At 36.7% G+C, this 22,339-nt stretch overlaps 1 protein-coding gene across 1 annotated transcript in view; it reads right to left on the reverse strand.

The window, feature by feature from the left end:
• Window positions 1–1,869: 1,869 nt before the first annotated feature.
• Window positions 1,870–22,339, reverse strand: part of FK (Ergosterol biosynthesis ERG4/ERG24 family) — a 58,879-nt gene continuing 38,409 nt past the window's right edge. The window contains exons 7-13 of the mRNA XM_090006360.1: window positions 13,353–13,473; window positions 13,222–13,268; window positions 10,717–10,798; window positions 3,741–3,817; window positions 3,483–3,602; window positions 2,295–2,369; window positions 1,870–2,208 (exon numbers count right to left, since the gene is read on the reverse strand). Of these exons, the coding sequence (XP_089862486.1) occupies window positions 2,055–2,208; window positions 2,295–2,369; window positions 3,483–3,602; window positions 3,741–3,817; window positions 10,717–10,798; window positions 13,222–13,268; window positions 13,353–13,473 (676 nt within the window). The 3' untranslated portion in view covers window positions 1,870–2,054. The remainder of the gene's footprint in view (window positions 2,209–2,294; window positions 2,370–3,482; window positions 3,603–3,740; window positions 3,818–10,716; window positions 10,799–13,221; window positions 13,269–13,352; window positions 13,474–22,339) is intronic.

Here is a 22,339-nt window from a genome sequence, read left to right on the forward strand (position 1 = left end):
ATCACTGCATTTCTCCCTCTAATACGAAACGCAACCTCACTCCTGCAAGAAAGTCGACGGTGTGACATATTACTGGATTTTACAAATCCTTACCTAACCTTGGATTGGGACTAATCTCCTCTCACTATGGGCGTGCTTAAAATTCTAGAAACTTAACTCGTGGAGTTGACTTGAACACAGACCTGAGTTTGATTGATTGATTAGTCAGGTCATTCACGAGAACTGAGTTAATCAAAGTTGGTGAGTTGCATGAACATAGTCTATTAGTTTGTTTTTTTCCTTCAATCAGCGTTCCTTAACAGCCGTTTATTCTTTAATGGTGTATCAAGATTCGAACTTTTGCACTATCTCATGCAAAATCACCACAAAACCAAAAGGAAGAAAGGCTTCTGTTAAATACGAGTATAAAGAATGTAAATTAATTTTTGAAATAGATATTCAGGTTAAGAAGAAATCTCGGTGACAGGGTGCTGCTTGAATGGTCTGACCTGATGTCCAGACTGTTGAAGCATGTATTAGGGAAAATAGAAGATTCGTTAATGGTGGAAAGGTGCCTCTATTAAGTGTTGACAAATGCCTTATGTGGAGCGAGGAGGAAGCATCAACCAAACACCCATTCTGGGAATTGAACGTTACTTCCTCCTATTTTACAAACATGATAGGTGGACCTTGATCAGGAACTTAAACTCCATGTCTCCTTTAGAGATCTCATAACTAGGACAGCAGACAACTGGGCAAAGAATGCATCTTTTTGTATCTGCTAGCATTGTCATTACCCAATCTTGGTGAGACACTTAGCCTGAAAGAAAGAATAAGCATTTAAAAATGCACAATTGATTATACTTGGTATACAGCAAGACATCTGAATAAGATCATGATCAGATGGTACAGTTTGGAGCTGAAATGCATTTGCATTAGAAAACAGGTTATTTGAAATGGTGAACCTGTCACGAACTTGGGTGCAGGTCATTTTGTTCAGATATGGCGGCCCTTTGCTATGAACACTCTGTCAAGTATTTCATCTGACCTTTAATGGAGGATTGAGAACTTGTGGATCTGTGCTACTTGAGGATAGACTCCCTCCCTCTGCATAGAGGGAAGGCAACTCTGTTTATTTCTGCTCAATTTAAACCACAATTCTCAGTTTTCTATTTCTTGTGTTTCTACATCTATTTTCTATTTCTGGTACTCTTTATTCTTTTGTTATTTGTGGTGACCATTTATCACCCCGCTCTGCATCTCTTTATTCTCAAAATAAACAAGCAAACATCAAGTTGCATTCTTCTGAGTCAGCAGATCATGTATTTGTTTGAAACTAGCATAATGTAGATATAGCTGAGCATGAGGACTTGAAGTATTTTTTCTTTTCTTCTCTTTTATTTCTTAATAGTTGTGGGATTCCGACCCAAAATCCTTTGGTTTGGGTGTTTAAAAATCTGATCACTTGATAAGCCTTGTGACTGAGCACATATCAGATCTAGTGAATTGGACCAGGGATCCGTATATCAGATCCAACCTTGACTGGATCTAAGCGCATAAGGTTTGGTAAAACTTTACCCATTTTAGGCTAACGTCTGGGCTTCAGCTTAACAGGATCTGATCGACATCCAACTTGTTGCTTCCCTCAAGTCAATGAAACATAACTGAAGTGGTGGACAGCGTACATGCAGGTTACATCTTTTTTTTTTTTTTCTTTTTTGGGATAAACAGAGAAAAACCATCTCGCTCACCAATTTCATTGGTCTAAAACCCCTTGTCCCCGTACATTCAGCTTCAGCCTTGTGGCAAAGGATGCATGCCCTTGGGTTTCAAACTTGTGACATCCCGTCAACTTGGTGACGTTCACGACTTGCCCCTACCAGATGAGAATTCCAGCAAACAAGGTTTATCGGATACATCAAGGAAAAAGAGAGAAACATCGTTAACATAAAACTTCATATCATGGTTGTTAAATAATTCAGTTAAAAATTTCTTTGTTCATGATTCGGAAAAGACCCGCTTACTAGCCGCTGATTCTTGAACAATGCAGGAAGAATGAAGCACAGCCGTCTTTGCTAGTACACATATGGCAATATCCGCCATGGGACAAGCTTGCAGTACTCAACCCAGTCTTCTTTATACTTCTGCCTGCACCTAGCTTCATCTCTTCTTTCTCTCCAAATCAGCAGAATTAGAAGATATGTTGGATAAAAGTAAGGAACCACAGAACTGTAAGAGTAGAAGCAATTGCAGGATCAGTTGTAAACAAGCTTGCATAGTACATAATACATGTTTAAGTATGGTACGTAGGTTACCTAGCTCCACAAGGCAAGCTAAATGACAAAGCTAGCAACAAGTCCCCCAGGTAATTACAGTGCCTAGCGATTCCCCTGCACCAAAAATAAACAGCATTGGACAAGTCAAAATTTGAGTTGCTCTAATGAACATAAAGACACAAAAGTGCATCCTCAAATGAGAAGAGGAGAGGGAAGGAATACAGCTGTTTGGAGAATCATGAAACTTGAAAGTATAAATGAGACATCTAGCAGCAGATTCACAACCTCTTCATGCAATGCAAGGTTTTTTGTTTTTTGGATAGGGAGCTAATCACATGATTTTCGCCTTCTAAAGCTTATTAAATACGCAAATTTCTGATGGATGATGAAGTTTAGGGGGCTAATCGGATGAATTCCACCTACTCTGGAAGCAATTTCTGATGGACATGCAAGCAAACAAATGGGAAAAAAATATGCAGCTGATGTCACTGATACTCTAATAGATCAGTCATTTCCAATTAAAGATACGGGGAAAGAGAGAGTGCTCATCTGGTTGGGAAAATAGAGATAGAATATGATCCTAGTATAAAGATGGCCACAAGCGATCAAGGATGGATGTAGAGAAAAGGGAAGATCTTGCAGCACTGATTCCTTGAAACAGGGAGGATCAATCATTGCAGCATCACTTTTCATGATCAATGAAGAAAAGTTCACTATAGACCAAAGAATGCAGGGTGACAGTATGTATGGCTCAGAGACCTAGACGTTCAATATTGTTGCTTCATTTGGTAGTTTACAACCTAAACAGTTTGATACTGTTGTGTTTTGATTTTCAGGATATGTTAGGATAGAAGTAGTGATTTACTATCTGTTTTATGAGATTGCATTTCTCCCTGATAAATACTGCTGATTTCAATCGAAGTTTTCTATCTTTTATCACAAAGAACAACTGCACTGTAATTAACAACGTTTTTCAATTACCTTCCTTGGTTTTCTTTGCCAGAATATCTTAATATTTATACATTTATTTTTATATGTTTTGTCAAACATTTTCAACTTTTTGTTCAAAACGCATGAACCTTTGCAGCAAAACTTGAAACTATTTGAAAAAGCTCAATTCAGAGAAAATACAAAGAGTAAAAATGATGATTAACACTTTCTTGCATGTTTACACTAGTTTCAAAGCTAGACTAGGATCTATATACTGCACAAAGCCAAGAACAATACCAGTAGCCAGAGGCAAGCAACTTTCCACCAATAACCTTTGGAGGCTTCCCCCATATGTGAACTTTGGGGTCCTTTTTGAAAATATGCTTCTGCTTGTTTGACCCTCTAAATACCTGATAACTGCACAGTTCAAGAGTAACTTTAAGGAAAAAGAAGTATATGCACGCATGTGCAGGCACACAGAGACAGAAACACACTCACACACATGATCATACTGAAAAAAAATGTTAATAAAGCATAAAAAAGAGAAGCTATGACCCAATCACAAAAACCAAGGTGTTGATGACAGCCGCAGCCTTTGTCAGATCCACTTTGTTTTCCAAAAGCCACCAGCCCTAGGCCAAAGATGAAAATTTATTAGATCAACTAAATAAATCAAATGGCTAAAAATCTAAAAGCTTTTGTATACTCTGCACTTGTTATAAAAACTTTGTACCAATAACAGATCTACAAATTACCAAGAAATAAGGAGGGTTTAAGCATTAGAAATTTTAGCAAATTTCATCTGTAAGACAAAAAGTCTACCACACCCAACTATGTTATATCTTCCTGGATTTATCAACCAACCAAAAGATTAGAAGCTTGAGGAGTGCCAAAGAGTAAAATAACCCAGATCTAAGGAGACCTCTAGGAATAAGGCAAGAGGGCCATTCAACTAAAAGATGGGTCCGTGTAACCAGTTCTATATGTGTGTGAGTGTGCACACGTGTGTTCAGAATGTAACGAAATGCTAAAGCTTGTTGAGACTAAAGGCTATGTCCATAATGCATATTTGTCAGAAAGGTATTTCCAACTCATATAGTGATTTAATATCATACGTATATAATGAAGGATCTTAGCATCAATCTCAATATATGTTGACATCTAAATGTTTCTCCTGAGAGAAATTTACAGAAAATATTTAATGGCAATGGATGAAATTTGGTAGTTTTATATGTTAAAATGTGTGTGTGTATATATATATATATATATATATATATATATATATATATATATATATATATATATATATATATATATATATATATATATATATATATATATATATATATATATATATATATATGCTTGTACATGTAGGAAATACATATATACATAATATATTATGTATATATATTTTTGTAAATACTGTTTTTGTATTTTTATTCTTTTTCTGCATTTTGACCTAGTCAACATAGTGTTGACTAGATGGCATAGAGCTGTTGGAACTAGTCCAATGGCTATAATTATAGCCGTTGGACTAGCTTCAACAGCTCTATGGGCCCCTCTTGTTGTATATGAAAGGGGATGACTCCTCACATTGTATGGATAAATTATTGCATTATCATGTTAATAAAATATTATTGTTTTTATATTTCTTGTGTGACCCTTGTGTGGGTTTTGTGAGAATACCCCTTTGTGGATTTTGTGTGTGGACTCCATAGTGAGCTTCCTCTTGTTGATTGTCCACTTGTGTATCTATTTGGTGGACTTTAGTAGTGATATTTGAAGATCACCATTTCAATACATGGTATCAGAGCTTGGAAGTGTTGAAGCTCATGTGTGAGTTTTATTCAAGTACTCGTGAGATCGTGATTGTGCAAGTGCTCGTGTGATCGTGATTATGCATTTAAAAATTCAAGTGCTCATGTGATTCATTGGTGGTGCTTGTTTGGTGGTGGAGTGCTTGTGTTCTTCACCTTGCTTCTTCTTCTCCTTTTTCTCCCTGTTCTTCTTTTTTGCCTTTCTATCTCGCTTAGCCCTTGTAAAAATAGATGATAATGAAAATGTCACTATTAAACCCATTCAATGATTTCAACTATTTAACATGGACTTCAATCATGAAGCACCTCATATAGGGAAAAGGATTATGGGGACTTGTGTATCTATTTGGTGGACTTTGGTAGTGATATTTGAAGATCACCATTTCGATACATGGTATCAGAGCACAAAAGTGTTGAAAGAAATTTGTGACTTTTATTCAAGTGCTTGTGAGATCATGATTGTGCAAGTGCTCGTGCGCTCGTTATTATGCATTTAAAAATTCAAGTGCTTGTGTGATTCATTGGTGGTGCTTGCTTGGTGGTGGAGTGCTCGTGTTCTTCATCTTACTTATTTTTCTCTCTATTTTTCTTTCTTCCCTTTCTATCTCGCTTAGCCCTTATAAAAATGGATGATAATGAAAATGTCATCATTAAACCCATTCAATGATTTCAACTATTTAATATGGACTTCAATCATGAAGCACCTCATATAGGGAAAAGGATTATGAGAACTAGTTGTTGGGTCTGAACCAGAACCTAAGGATTATGGGGACTTGTGTTGAAGATCATGTGTGAGTTTTATTCAAGTACTCGTGAGATCGTGATTATGCATTTAAAAATTCAAGTGCTCATGTGATTCATTGGTGGTGCTTGTTTGGTGGTGGAGTGCTCGTGTTCTTCACCTTGCTTCTTCTTCTCCTTTTTCTCCCTGTTCTTCTTTTTTGCCTTTCTATCTCGCTTAGCCCTTGTAAAAATAGATGATAATGAAAATGTCACTATTAAACTCATTCAATGATTTCAACTATTTAACATGGACTTCAATCATGAAGCATCTCATATAGGGAAAAGGATTATGGGGACTTGTGTATCTATTTGGTGGACTTTGGTAGTGATATTTGAAGATCACCATTTCGATACATGGTATCAGAGCACAAAAGTGTTGAAAGAAATTTGTGACTTTTATTCAAGTGCTTGTGAGATCATGATTGTGCAAGTGCTCGTGTGCTCGTTATTATGTATTTAAAAATTCAAGTGCTCGTGTGATTCATTGGTGGTGCTTGCTTGGTGGTGGAGTGCTCGTGTTCTTCATCTTACTTATTTTTCTCTCTATTTTTCTTTCTTCCCTTTCTATCTCGCTTAGCCCTTATAAAAATGGATGATAATGAAAATGTCATCATTAAACCCATTCAATGATTTCAACTATTTAATATGGACTTCAATCATGAAGCACCTCATATAGGGAAAAGGATTATGAGAACTAGTTGCTGGGTCTGAACCAGAACCTAAGCTAGTTCTTACCAAAGTAGAGGGTGAGAAAGAAATACCTCTTACGGAGGTTGAGAAAACTAAGGTTATGACTACCTATAAAAAGAAATGGAAGGAATAGAGGATGGGGCATCCCAAGATTATGTCTTGGCTTATTAGTAGTGTAGATATCAAAAAGTGTTTTAGCCTTACCAAATTTGAATATACAAACAAGGCGTGGGAATAGCTCAAGAGAATGTATTCTCTTAAGGATATTGCACATGTGTGGAATTTAAAAGACAAGATCCAAAATATGACTCAAGGGGACAAAAGTATTAGATAATACTATAACAAATTTTTTGAGCTTTGAGAAAAGTTGGCTCTTTTAGAACCAAAATGTCATTGTCCCAAAGATACAAAATTTCACCAAAAGCAAATAGATGTGAAACATTCCTACCAATTCATCAAAGGATTAAAGTCGGAATTTGAATCCACAAAATCAGTTATCCTTCATAGAGGAAAAGTTTCTCTATTGAAGACACTATAGAAGAGTCAAGTATAGAGGAGAATAAGTTAAAGAAACGTTCTACAAAAAATGAGGATAATTTAGTCCTTGCCGTATCTAGACCAGGAAATTACATACGTACTTACAAGCCACCACATTATGGAAGACAAAGAAATCAGTATGATAAGAAAAATATAATTTGCCACTATTGCCACAAACCGGGACACATCAGGTCCCAATGTCCCAAACTTAGGACTTATAAGAAGGCTGCTTGGGTTAGCTCTCCACAAGAGCCAAATGACATTGCTCCTACTCAAGAATCAACCATTAAAAACATGTCCCTAGATCAACTTATAGATGCTCTTCAACCTCTTCTCAAAGGAGCATCATCATCTATTGGAGTCGTTGTCTCGTCCTTGAATCCCGATAAAAATCCTTGGCTTCTTGACTTCGGTGTCTCATTTCATGACACCTTATGGTGATGTTTTATCTGAATGTCATGGTAACTCAAGTGTGTCTGATGTGTTTACTGTTGATGGTACATTTCTTGAAATAAAAGGAATAAGAAATTTTGAAAACTTTTCTCAAAAAGAAAAATATATTTCAAAAGTTAGATTTATTCTTAAACAGAACTTAAATCTTTTATTTGTTTCACAAATATCTGACCATGGATGTTATGAAGCCTGATTCAGGGGGTTTTTCCTTAAATTTTGTAGCCCAGAAAATTTTAAAAAAAAATAAAAAAATAGACCAAAATGACCCTGGGTGCGTTGACCGCACCCAGGGTCGGGTTGACCGAGTCTGAGCCGCACCTGTGTCTGTGCGTGTCGACGCGGGTGCGGTGACCTTGGAGCCGAGTCCGTGTAACATAGCTTATAGCAAACCAAGTACCAAAAGATTTTTGGGTTGAAGCTATTTTAACTATTGTGTATCTTATCAATAGAATGCATCTTCCGTTTTGCAAAACATATCACCAATTGAAAAACTTTTCAAATTAGCTCCTGATTATTCTAGATTAATTTTGATGCAAATGTTTTGTTTTTACCAACAAAAATGATAAATTTTATCCTTGTGTCTTTTAAGGTTATGCAGATAACCAAAAAGGCTATAGGTGTTTTGATTTTAAAAATGAAAAATTGGATGTTTCCATAAATGTATCTTTCTTAGAAAATAAAAGATTTTTTTACTTTAAAAATTCTAAGAAAATAACATAGTATTCCTTTTTTTTTATCTAATTTCAAAATATGATGATGATTGTGAGTATGATCTTAGTGAAGATCATGAGCCTAGGAATGACTTGGTAAATGAAGACCAATCCTATAATGATGAAAATGGTAAAGAGCAATCCCATAAGGATAAAAACTGTCTACAATACTCTAGGCGTAGGGACCCTAAACAACGATGTGCATTAGAAAAATATTTCAACACTGAAGCCAGTCCAAAGTATCAACTAGAAGGTCATCTAAAATCTCAAAACCACCTGAGAAATTTGTGTCCTATGACTCCCCACCTAAGTACAAAGCATGCATTGCTTTAATTCATTCATATATAACCCACTACTTATGCTCAAGCCAGAGAACATCCTCAGTGGAGAGAAGCCATGAGAGTAGAACTAGAAGCTTTAGAAAAAGCAAAGACTTGGACTATTCAAGACATCTCACATGAAAAGACGCCCATGGATTGTAGATAGGTATTTAAGGTGAAACCAAGAGTGATGGAACTCTTGAAAGGTACAAAGCTATGTTAGTTGCCAAGGGATATTCTCAAGAATATGACATAAACTATGAAAAACCTTTTGCCTCAATTGCTAGGATGACCATCATTAGGACTTTAGTAGCCTTAGTCTCTGTTAAAAAATGACCTATATACCAAATGGATGTCAAAAATGCATTTCTTAATGAAAACCTAGTTGAAGAAGTATATATGAAAGCTCTACCTGGTGTAACTATTCTTAAGGAAAAAACTCTTCGTTTAGACAAAGCTCTTTATGGTATTAAACAAGCATTGAAAACCCAGTATAATAGGTTTGGTTGGGTCATGCTTGATATTGGGATTTGATCTTGTTTGATTGACACTATATTATTTGTTAAGATTTCTATTACAGGTATTATCATTCTTTTTCTTTATGTGGATGATATGATCATCACTGGCGGAGATAAACAGGGAATCAAAAACATTAAAAAACTTTCTCAAAAATTATTTTGAAATGACTGATTTAGAATTTTTTAAATATTTCTTAGGGATTGAAGTTGCTTACTCTCCTAGAGGTTATCTATTGTCTCAGTCTAAGTTTGCCTTTGATATTGTTTCCAGGTTTGGTATCACAGATGACAAGAAAGTTAATACTCCAGAGATTGTCAATGCAAAAATAAGAATTGATTATGGGGAACCACTTACAGATCATACACCCTATAGACAGTTAATCAGAGCTCTTTTTTATCTTTCAAACACTAGACCTGATATAGCACATGTTGTACACACTAGTCAATTTTAGTACAGTCCTACTTATGTTCATAGGGGAATTGTTTTACACATTATTAGATATAATAGGCATTCTACCTATCAAGGTCTTTTCTTGTCTACTTCGTCTATCTTGGATTTAACTACCTATACTGATGTTGATTGGGTAGGTGATCCTAATAACAGACACTTAACCACAGATTTTTGTGTTTTCTTAAGTGAATTTTTAATTTCATGGCGATGCAAGAAGCAACAAAAAGTTTCTCTCTCCTCAACTGAAGTTGAATATTGGTCATAGCTACAACAACGATAGAGGTAGTCTGGCTTAGAAGATTATTGGTCGGGAGTTCAAATATCACGACTGTATTATGACAACAAAAGTTTCATCTACATTGTCAGCAATTGAACCTTTCTATGAGTGTACCAAACACATCGAGATGAACTGTCACTATGTTCGAGAAGAGTATCTAAATAGCACTATTGATCTACCATATGTTACATCCGAGTAACAGTTGGAAGACTTCTTCACCAAAGCTCTCGTCGCTCCTCGTTTTCACTTTCTCTTAGGCAAACCTTCGGTTATCATACCGTAAGTTTAAGGGCAAGTGTTAAAATGTGTGTGTATATATATATATATATATATAACATATATATATACCATATATATGCATGTATATGTAAGAAATACATATATATATGTATACATATATATTATGTATATATATTTTTGTAAATACTTGTTTTGCATGTTTATTCTTTTTATTCTTTTTCTTCTTTTTGACCTAGTCAACATAGTGTTGACAAGAAGGCATAGAGCCGTTGGAACTAGTCCAACGGCTATAATTATAGTTGTTGGACTAGTCCTGATGACTCTATGAGCCTCTCATGTTGTATATAAAAGGGGATGAGTCCCCTCATTGTGTGGATGCTTTCTTGCATTCCCGTCTTAATAAAATATTATTATTTTTATATTTCTTGTGTGACCCTTGTGTGGGTTTTGTGAATACCCCTTTGTGGGTTTTGTGTGTGGACTCCATAGTGAGCTTCCTATTGTTGATTGTCCACTTGTGTATCTATTTGGTAGACTTTGGTGGTGATATTTAAAGATCACCATTTCATTACATTATATTGGTGCCCAGGAAAAGAACGATTCATTAAGTACCATCATACAAAATAAATTGAGCATTCAGTAATCACAGATTATATGAGAAGAAAAGCAAATTCTTTCACTTATGGAAACTGAAACAGACAGAAACAAAATTCGAGGATGGTGATTGCATGCCTGTATACTGAAGGTGAATGGGATCCAAACTAAATCTCCAAAAACCAACATGAAGCCCAATCTCTCTGCAATAATGTCCCATCTGCATGTAAAAACTATATTGTGTTGATAGAGACAACATACATGCTAGATCACTAGGAAAACCAAAAGATATTTTAGGAGAGGATAAATTGCAAGTTTCTCTCTCTCTCTCTTTGTGGCTGGTGGCTGTTGCTGGCCACTAGATGGTTTCCAGTGGTTGACTGTGGCTGGGTGTTGCAGGTCACCATTGCAACAAGAAGAAAAGGAAGAGGATGAAAAAGAAGATCAGGACGAAGAAAAGAAAAGGAAAGAGGAAGAAGAAGGAGAAAAGAGGGATGGGGACCTCGGTCATTGGAACACCATCCTGCAACCAAGTTCTAGCCTATGTCACATAGGTGCGGGTGCGGTTACTGGTGTGGATGCGGTGATGCGGCACTTTAAAAAAACTTAGGTACAGGGGTGCGAGGAGGGTATATATATATATATATATAATTTTTAACAGTTTTAAGTTAACACTACGTGTATGTTTATGCATTTATGTATTTATATATATAATATAGATAAAAATGGACTTGATTAGGGTTAACTGAATCTACTTTTGGATAGAAATGGACCTCAATGTGGTGGACTTCACCTAACACAACGGAAGTTGTGTCCAAGTGTCGCACTCGCACCTAGGCGGGTGCGGTGCCCTGTTAGAAGAGTCTGTGTGACATAGGTTCTAGCCTTGACCAACCACTCGTGACCAGAAAACAAGAGATCAGGAGAGGAGGAGAAAAGTGGAACGATTGCCAGGCACCAGTCGCCAACAATTGGCTACCAATGCCGACAAGCCATGGGTAACTGGGTTTCCTAAAAATGAAAGAGAGAAATCCTGCAATTGAGGGGAGAGAGAGAAAGAGAGAGGTTTACAACATCTTAATGAATTTACAGGAAAGTACATCTCATCTTTTCCAAAAAGATCTTTTAGATTTGATAAATATAAATAAAAAAGGAGGTTTGTGCTTTCTTATAAGTTCACTAAATATTATTAAAATATCCTTTGTTTGCCGACTAATACATGTTACCACCATTGCATTCTAATAGTAGTTACAGCCAAGAAACAGTTGTGGTAACGTCCATTGGAAATGTATGCACATTCATGTGTGTGTGTGTGTGCGTCAACCAATAAAGATGAGAAGCCACCATAGGATTAGAGACACAACTCTCAACTTCAATTCCTTTAGAAAACTAGATTGAAGGATAACTAATAGGATGACTCCAATCTTTTAAGAAAGGAGAAAACCAATGTTGTATGATATCATGCAATAAATCATAGTATTGTAGGTCCATACGGTATGAAACACCCTTTGTATTAGAAAAAGGGTGCAACATACTGTATCAGATAGTATTGTACTGTGCAATACCATATCACCTTAGATATAACTCTCTTTTTGGTTTTTTCAAATCCAAACTTTTCAAACAAAAATGTTTTCTATTTTTTAATTACACATTTTTTTACAAGTAAAATTTTATGAATCCTCATTTAACTTAATTGTAAATGAAATAAACTTTTTTCGTAGCTTATTATAGTAACTTTTTGGACCAAAAAACAGAAATGAAGAAGGATAGAAAGGAAAGGATTCTATGGACGAATACCCATTCTTTATTTTTTTTTCATAATGATTATTGAAACAAATCAATAAGAGAGATCACGAAACCTTTTTATTGTTATTAAATTATTCTATTTGACACTTTCAAACTTATCATACTCTTAAAATTAATTCTTAAGGGCTGATGGTCTATTTACAATTTTTAAGGTGTGGCTTACTATTTTGTCCAGAACCTCTTTCTCTCTCTCTCTCTCTCTCTCTCTCTCTCTCTCTCTCTATGAATATGTCATCATGTGGTTGCCAATACATTGCATTTATGCTTATGGTTATTTTTGTTGATATCACATATTTATATCCAGTAAATATATATTAATTCTATAATTCCTATTTATACCATAATTATTGTACTTATATTCTTTTGCATATGAGCATCTATCATCTTTTGCCTTAATGATAAATTTTTTTGAATTTTAGCAATTTTCATTTCAAATGGCATTCTAGAATTTTAAGATACTATTAAAAAAAAAATTTAAATTCAATCCATTTTTTACATGATATCGTATGATATAAAACAAATTTTTTTACATCTGACCGTTCTGATACACTATACACTTTTTTACAACATTAGGAAATACAATCATTTTCTACTTGAATAGATACCATTTTTTTTATTTAATGCTGAAATCTGGTCAGAGGATTTCTTTCATAGCAAGTGTTTATGAACTTAGCATCCAAAGAAATATTCATCCAAGGTATATACAAAATTACACATACATCCATGAATATTTAGCATGTGTCAAAGAATAATCTACATAATATTAGATTAGCTTGAACATACACTAGTAGCCCTATAAGAAGTATAATAACATAAGAAACAAAAGATACAACTTACGTGGTGGTCATGAACTCCTCGTACCAGAAATAGTCCAAAACATACAACTGAAACAAATAAAAAATAAATAAATAAATAAATGGAAATACACAATATAGTTCAATGAAGTCCAACAGACAAGTGAAGAATACCGTGCAATATGTTTGGTAAAGGATCATTGAAAGGGATAATTTATCATCAATGACGCTTTTTGCCAAAATAGAAAGATTGATAAGAAGCCATCCCATCATCCCAGCTCTAACAAAAAGGAATCTACACAAGCAGCAAACAGGGTGTCATAATCCCCATAAATTCTGAGATAAAAAGGATACATATGGAAAATCATAAAAATGATGGACCAGTTGAAATATATCATCTGCAAAACCATAAGATTATGCTGTAAGATATATGTTTTGTGGGATGTGTGTGTGTGTGTGTGTGTGTGCAAGCTAACATAAACTTTTCACTCTTGACTATGTTGTATCATAGCCTATCATATGATATGCTATGATACATATCGTACCTATCAGCTAAAGCAATATGACACGTGAAACCCAATTAGGGTGTGTATTGTATGTGTATCCAGGGTGTACGATAGGCCCCTGTATCTTGTAAGATATTATCTTCATTATTGAATGTCCGATGTTTTATATAGTTCATAATTGTTTGATATATGACATTATGATTTCCTTTGTTGTTAACATCATTGTTTCTTGCATTATGAATTTTTTTATAAATTTCTAAAATTGTATGAATTTTTATTTACAAATATGATTTTTTTACGATATGATATGAGTTGTACATACATTATTTTGGGCCTGGCATATACGGGCATCGAAACACTTTTTATGATCTGACTCTTGAGAAAAGAAAAAAGCTAAAGCGTTCAGACTTTCTCCAATTCGCAATACCAAGAATTGAAATTTGACTGAGGTATTCTCTTCCCTATAGCAATTCCTTCACATGTATCTTGTGGAGAAGTTGGTATTTTGTATTACTCTGCCGTTATAGTCTATAAACATAGCAAACCAGTCTTTTCGTTAAGAATACACCATATCTTCTCCAACTGAAGAACATGATCGATCAAACATGCCATTTTAAGTTGTGCACAGACCAAAAGCAGTGTCCCACCAGAGGAAAAAAAATCTGTTTACTGCAAACCCTGGATCATAAAAATCTTTATCCATGGTAAGAAACAATGGATGAATGAGTTTTTGGTAGTTTAGATTCTTTAGAACATAAATATACTTCATAAATGTTGACTAAGTTATGCTCCCATTTGCAACCATTCCAGATCTAGTTGTTTTATTAAATATTATTTTAAGGATGAATTTTATGTACTTTAAACAACAACAATATGAAGGTTCATATATCGCATCTTTTTTAATTTTATTTGTCTACCTCAATCAACCAAATATCTATCAGATATTGTTGTCCATATGAAGATATCTACGACTCTCCTAGTACTTCACCATAAATTTAGTGAGAAGCACAACGAAGTTACAATCCCATATGCCTGCATTATATTGGAGAGATGCAGTGTTAACTGCTGGTTTTCTCATAAACCGCATGCCTTCAACCTCTGTAGGGGATCGTATACCTATCCAAATTCTTCATCCAGAGGCTTCTCTTTTTCATATTCCACCTAAAGTGTTCGGGTGTTTGTGCTTTGTACATAGATTGGAACAAAATCGGGACAAGCTAACAGCTCAATCTACCAAATGTGTTTTCCTTGGGTATCCTCCAAACCAAAAGGGGTATCGTTGTTATGACCCAATATCCAAAAAGGAGTATATTAGTGCGGATGTTTCTTTCTTTGAGTCGATTCCCTATTTCTCAAGTGGTCATCCTCAATTGCAAGAAAGTCAAGGTAATATTTTTCCTCTACCTATTCCTCCTTTTCCCTTGGAGTCTGTTCCCCAAGAGTCTCTTGTTGAGTATCCTTCTGTGCAACAATACCGGGATCCTCCACAGGTATACACACATCGATCGTCACTTGATTGCATGTCTCCATCTTCCCCCTCCCCTGAGGTGAGTATTCCTGATCATCCTGAAACATTTGTTGTAGATGATGATCTGCCTATTGCTTTACGCAAAGGAAAAAGACAGTGCACTCTTCATCCTATTTCTAAGTATGTCACAGATGTGCGGCTTGGAAGGAACATGCGGAATTTCATCTCAGCATTGTCTGTGATATCTGTTCCCGTCAATCATCATCAAGCTCTTCTGGATCCCAATTGGAAGCAAGCAATGCAAGATGAGATGGATGCCTTATTGTCACGTGGTACATGGGATCTAGTTGTTCCGCCCAATGATGCAGATATTGTTGGTAGTAAGTGGGTCTTCTCTCTTAAGTATAATTCAGATGGCTCTCTTGAACGGTATAAAGCTAGATTGGTAGCCAAAGGTTATACTCAGACCTATGGTATTGATTTCTTTGAAACTTTTTCGCCTGTGGCTCATCTTGGCACCATCCGGTTGGTTTTATCTGTTATTGTACACTATGGTTGGACCCTTTCTCAACTTGATGTGAAAAATGCCTTTTTATACGGGGATTTAATGGAAACTGTCTACATGCAACAACCTTCTGGATTCGAGGTTGAGGGGGAGTGTAAGCAACAACATCTGTTGTAGATGATGATCTACCTATTGCTTTACGCAAAGGAAAAAGACAGTGCACTCTTCATCCTATTTCTAAGTATGTCACAGATGTGCGGCTTGGAAGGAACATGCGGAATTTCATCTCAGCATTGTCTGTGATATCTGTTCCCGTCAATCATCATCAAGCTCTTCTGGATCCCAATTGGAAGCAAGCAATGCAAGATGAGATGGATGCCTTATTGTCACGTGGTACATGGGATCTAGTTGTTCCGCCCAATGATGCAGATATTGTTGGTAGTAAGTGGGTCTTCTCTCTTAAGTATAATTCAGATGGCTCTCTTGAACGGTATAAAGCTAGATTGGTAGCCAAAGGTTATACTTAGACCTATGGTATTGATTTCTTTGAAACTTTTTCGCCTGTGGCTCGTCTTGGCACCATCCAGTTGGTTTTATCTGTTGTTGTACACTATGGTTGGACCCTTTCTCAGCTTGATGTGAAAAATGCCTTTTTATACGGGGATTTAATGGAAACTGTCTACATGCAACAACCTCCTGGATTCGAGGTTGAGGGGGAGTGTAAGCAGCAGGTGTGCAGATTGAAGAAGGCCATTTATGGTCTTAAACAAAGCCCTCGTGCATGGTTCCAGAAACTTTTTGAGATAATGCCAGCATTTGGCTTTGTCAGGTCAGCCTCAGATCATTCTCTGCTTATTAAAACTTTTTGCGCTGGGATTGTTGTGATGGTGGTATATGTAGATGATATCATACTAACAGGCAACAATGCCAAAGAAATTTTAGATACAAAGGCCCATCTTCAGACTCATTTTGTTACTAAAGATCTTGGTCCTCTTAGATATTTCTTGAGAATAGAAGTTTCAAGGAATCGTGAGGGTTTGGTATTGTCCCAACGAAAGTATGTTTTAGATCTTCTTAAGGAAACAAGAATGCTAGAGGCTAAGCTTGAAAATATTCCTATGGACCCTAAGGGCCACATGTATGATGAGGATTCAGAATCCATAGACAGTGGTAGTTTTCGTTCCCTTGTTAGCAAATTGTTATATGTGACAGTGACCAGACCTGACATTTCATTAGCAGTGAGCAAGATAAGTCAATTTATGGATAAACCTAATAAGGATCACTGGCAGACAGCTATGATGGTTCTTAGGTATTTGAAAGCATCTCCAGGAAAAGGGTTGTTGTCCAGTCAAACCCCGCCATTAGAAATCATTGCTTATTCGGATGCCGACTATGTTGGGTCTGTTAATGACAGAAAGTCGACAACTGGGTTTTGTGTATTTGTGGGAGGAAATCTGATTACTTGGAGAAGCAAAAAGCAGACAGTGGTAGCCAAGTCAAGTGCAGAATCAGAATACAGAGTTATGGTTCAAACTGCTGCAGAAATGATGTGGATCAAATCAGTGCTAACTGATCTTCAAGTGAAAGTGTCATGTCCTATGGCGATGATGTGTGACAACAAGGCTGCTACCTATATTGCCAATAATCCGGTGTTCCATGAAATAACAAAACATATTGAAGTTGATTGTCATTATGTACGAGACTTGGTGCAGACTGGGCACATCTATACTAAACATGTTTCATCTGAAGATCAAGTAGTTGACGTCTTCACCAAGCCTCTTGCTAGTTCCAGTTTCCTTAGATGTTGTGACAAGCTGAGCATGATTGATATCTATGCTCCAGCTTGAGGGGGAGTGTTGAGAGTATTAGGCATGTGCCTTTTATACTCTCGTTAGTTTAAACATAGAAAGGGGTAGTTTGTTATTATGCATTTTTTTCAAGTCTCTATTGTAACTTAGGTTTTTTGGCTAATCTCTATTTAAAGGTGATTAGACCTAATGTTAAGTGAATTCTTTTTCGGCGTCAAACTGCTCTTCACGCACTGCTCCTCACGCTCGTTCTTTTCCAGCGTCAAACTGATCTTCACGCAATGCTCTTCACGCAACAAGGAACATAAAAAAGGTTATAGATGTTATGAATTAAAAAATGAGAAGCTATATATTTTGAGAAATGTGACTTTCCTTGAAGATGAGAATGGTTTTGAGAAATAAATGATTAAGAAAGATAATGATTACTCTTTCCTATTTGATTTAATGTCCAAGGAAGTAAATGAATCATCAAACATTGATGAAGTATATGTGAATGATGTTGATAATGATTGCACCACTAATGAGCCCAGTACTATTAGTAACGACCATAATGATATTTTTTATAATGTCTCTCTGAACATCATTGGTAGTGATGATAATGTTAACAAGACCAATGATGTACAAGAGCTTAATATCTATTCCTGGTGAAACAAAGAGGAATATCCATGTGCACTTAATACGTATATGCAAAATCAATCCATAAATAATACCTACCTTAGGAGATCTGATCGAGTATCCAAAGCCCCTAGTAGATTTATGTCATATGAGTCCTCTCCTAAATATAGAGCCTATCTATTAGCTATTTATGCCTTTTATGAACCATTTACATACAAAGAAGCAAAGGATTATCCTCACTGGGTAGAAGCTATGAAAGATGAATTGGATGCCCTTCATAAAACCAAAACTTGAGAAATAATGAGTTTTCCCTTAGGAAAGAAAACCATAGGAAGCAAATGTGTATTCAAAGTTAAAACTAAGAGTGATGAAATATTAGAAATGTACAATGCTAAGTTAGTGGCTAAGAAGTATACTCAGGAATATAGGATTGACTATGCGAGAAACCTTTGCACCAGTAGCTAGAATGAAGTGTTAGGACTCATATAGCAGTAGCCTCGATTAAGAAATGACTGATTTACCAATTAGATGTTAAGAATGCATTTCTTAATAGGGATCATAATGAAGAAGTGTACATGGATCCTCCATCCGAGTTAGGCATTGAGGAAGGTAAAATAATTCAGCTTAAGAAAGCTTTATATTGTCTCAGACAGACTCTTAAAGTATGGTATGTCCGTTTTAGCAAAGTTATGATTAATCTTGGCTTTATTTCTTGCTACACTAACACTGCTCTTTTGATAAAGAATGCAGGGACAAGCATCATTATTTTACTATTATATATGTAGAAGATGCACTGAGCCTTAGATAGAGAGAGAAGAGACAGAGAGAGAGAGACGGCTGCACAAGAAAAAGAGAACTCGATATTGTTATTAGGGCCTCTCTCTATGTTAAATAGAGAGAGGCTTAAAAGCATAATTATAAAAGCAAAAATACAAATAGCATCTAATATAAAAGGACTTCACTTAAAACCACCTATTCTCAACACTCCCCCCTCAAGCTGGAGCATAGATATCAATCATGCTCAGCTGCTTGTCACAACATTTTGAGAAATTTGGTCTAGCAAGAGGTTTTGTAAACATATCTACAACTTGGTCTTCCGACTTTAGAAATTTGGTAGTGATATGACCAGCTTGAACCATATCCCTTACATAGTGGAAATCAACCTCAATGTGATTTGTTCTCTCATGAAATACAGGATTGTTCGCTATATATGTTGCAGCTTTGTTATCGCACATCATTGTCATGGGAGAGGAAACCTTCACCTGAAGATCAAGAAGAACAGTACGAACCCACATCAATTCAGCAGTTGTTTGGGCCATAGCCCGATATTCTGATTCTGCACTCGACCTAGAAACCACATTTTGTTTCTTACTTCTCCAAGAGATCAAGTTGTCTCCCAGGAACACAAAATCCCGTGGTAGATTTTCTATCCACTACAGATCCTGCATAGTCAGCATCAGAATAGGCCACTATCTCCAGAGTTCCACCTTTCCTGAACAATAACCCCTTTCCAAGAGAAGATTTTAGATATCTGAGAATCATAATAGCTGCATTCCAGTGTACCTCAGTTGGTTTGTCCATAAACTGACTAACTTTGCTTACTGCTAAAGCAATATCCGGTCTGGTCACAGTTACATGTAGTAGTTTCCCTACTAGGGAGCGATAGCTTTTGCTATCAACCAGTTTTGACCCTTCTTTAGACAACTGAACTTTATGGTCCATGGGAATATTTGCTCATTTAGCTCCCAACATTCTCGTTTCCTTTAATAAGTCAAGAACATACTTCCGTTGAGACAAAACCATCCCTTCACGGCTCCTGGCAACTTCTATACCCAGAAAATACCTGAGTGAACTAAGGTCTTTTGTAACAAAGTGTTTTTGAAGATGAGCCTTTGTGGCTTCAATAGCTTTCACATCATCTCCTGTAAGAATGATGTCATCCCAGGGTTACCGGAAGCGCCTAGCTAAAAGGGGAAGTGCGAAACGCCGCGCTTTCGAAGCGTGGGGGGAAGCGTCCCCCTTTTTTGGGAAGCGCGCTTCCCTTTAATGGGGGACACGTTTCCCTTTAATGGGGGACGCACTTCCCTTTAATGGGAAGCACGCTTTCCATCACGCTTCCCGTCACGCTTCCCCCTCGCTTCCCCTGTTTTTTTCAATTTTTTGTATTTTTATTTTTTATTTTTATTTTTTTCGCTTCCCCCTCGCTTCCGAGACGCTTCCTAGGTCGCTTCCGAGACACTTCCCGAATCGCTCCTAATTGGTCCCACGCTTCCCCGCTTCCTAAAATTTTGAAAGTGCCTCGCTTCCCGCTCCTGCTTCCCGTATCGCTTCCCGCTCCCGCTTCCTCAACTGGCAACCATGTGTCATCCACATATACCACCATAACAACTATGTCAGAGCTAGTTTTCTTTATAAATAGTGTATGATCTGCTGCTGACCTATTAAAGCCAAAGCGTGACATCACTTCAAACAACTTTTGAAACCATGCACGAGGACTTTGTTTCAAGCCATAAATTGCCTTTTTCAATCTACACACCTTCTGACACTCCCCCTCAACCTCGAATCCTGGAGGTTGTTGCATGTAAACGGTCTCAGATAAGTCCCCATATAGAAATGCATTTTTCACATCTAATTGGTACAAGCTCCAACCATGTTGAACAGCTACTGAGAGAACAAGACGAATGGTACTCATCCGTGCAACAGGAGAAAAAGTTTCAAAGAAATCAATACCATATGTCTGAGTATACCCTTTGGCTACTAATCTGGCCTTGTACCTTTCAATAGAACCATCAAATTTGTACTTTATGGCTAGATCCCATCTTAGATATTAAAGCACTTATTTCTTCTTGCATAGCCAGCTTCCAGCGAGTATCAAGCCCTGCCTGCTGATAGTTCAGAGGAATAGTTTCAACAGATAAGGCTGAAATAAAAGATTTCATCTGATTTTCAATTCTGGCATCAGAGACAAAATGAGATATGGGATATAAGGTACATTGTCGTGTCCCCTTTCGTAGAGCAATAGGCTTGTTATCATCATCATGAAGATCACTATTGTCAGTAAAACTTACCTCAGGGGAAGAAGAAGATGAAGGCACTTGCAGAGGTGGATCTCTACGCACATATACCAATGGAGGATTATGAAATCTGGAAGAGGATGAAGTTTGGTTCGAGAATGAGGGCATGGATTCCAAAGGAAAAGGAGATATAGGTAATGGACAAGACTCAGCTTTATCAACCTGCAGCGGGGAACCGGTACTAGAGTAATATGGAGTGAATTCCAAGAAAGATACATCCGCACTGACATACTCTCGACGAGAAGTAGGATCATAACATCGATATCCCTTTTGATTTTTGGGATAACCTATAAATATGCATTTTGTAGCTTGAGCAGCTAATTTATCACGGTCAGGGCCAAGTTTGTGTACAAAACAAACACATCCAAATACTTTGGGCGAGAGGGAGAAAAGGGGGGTATTGGGTTTTAGGATATGAATTGGAATTTGATCACCCACAAAAGATGAAGGCATGCGGTTGATCAGATAACAAGCAGTTGTAATTGCATCACCCCAATATAACGCAGGAACATTGGATTGAATCATAATGGTCCTGGCAACATCAAGTAGGTGACGATGTTTTCGCTCAGCCACCCCATTTTGTTGAGATGAATAGGCACAAGAAGTTTGGGGTTGGATGCCATTATCTTGGTAAAATTGTAACAGACCTTTTGATTTAAACTCGAGAGCATTATCAGTGCGAACAATCTTGACACTAGATTCAAACTGAGTTTTTATTTCAAGAATTAAAGATTTGATAATACTTGGAACGTCAGATCGTTCCTTTATTAAAAACACCCATGACAACTTAGAGAAATCATCAACAATAACTAAATAGTATCGACACTGAGTCCTAGTAGGAATCTTACTAGGACCCCATACATCTGCATGAAGAAGTTCAAAGACTTTATTACTAGACTGACTCTAACTCGAAGGGAACGAACTTCGATGATGCTTGCCCAGCTGACATGCTTCACACTGAAATGATGTGGTGGAGGAATCTGAGGAAAGACCGAACGGAGCTTTGACAATAAAGGATGACCAAGACGACGATGCCACTGAACAGGACTGAATGAATGTTCCACTGCAGCATGAACAGTACCCATTGGATGATGTAGGTAGTAAATTCCATTTTCTTCATAGTCTCCACCAATCTTCTTCCCCGTCAGCAAATCCTGAAAATGACAACCCATTGGATCAAATATT

This window comes from Nuphar pumila, chromosome 5, assembly GCF_984573655.1.
Source record: "Nuphar pumila chromosome 5, dmNupPumi1.hap1.1, whole genome shotgun sequence".
NCBI classification, from domain to species: domain Eukaryota; kingdom Viridiplantae; phylum Streptophyta; class Magnoliopsida; order Nymphaeales; family Nymphaeaceae; genus Nuphar; species Nuphar pumila.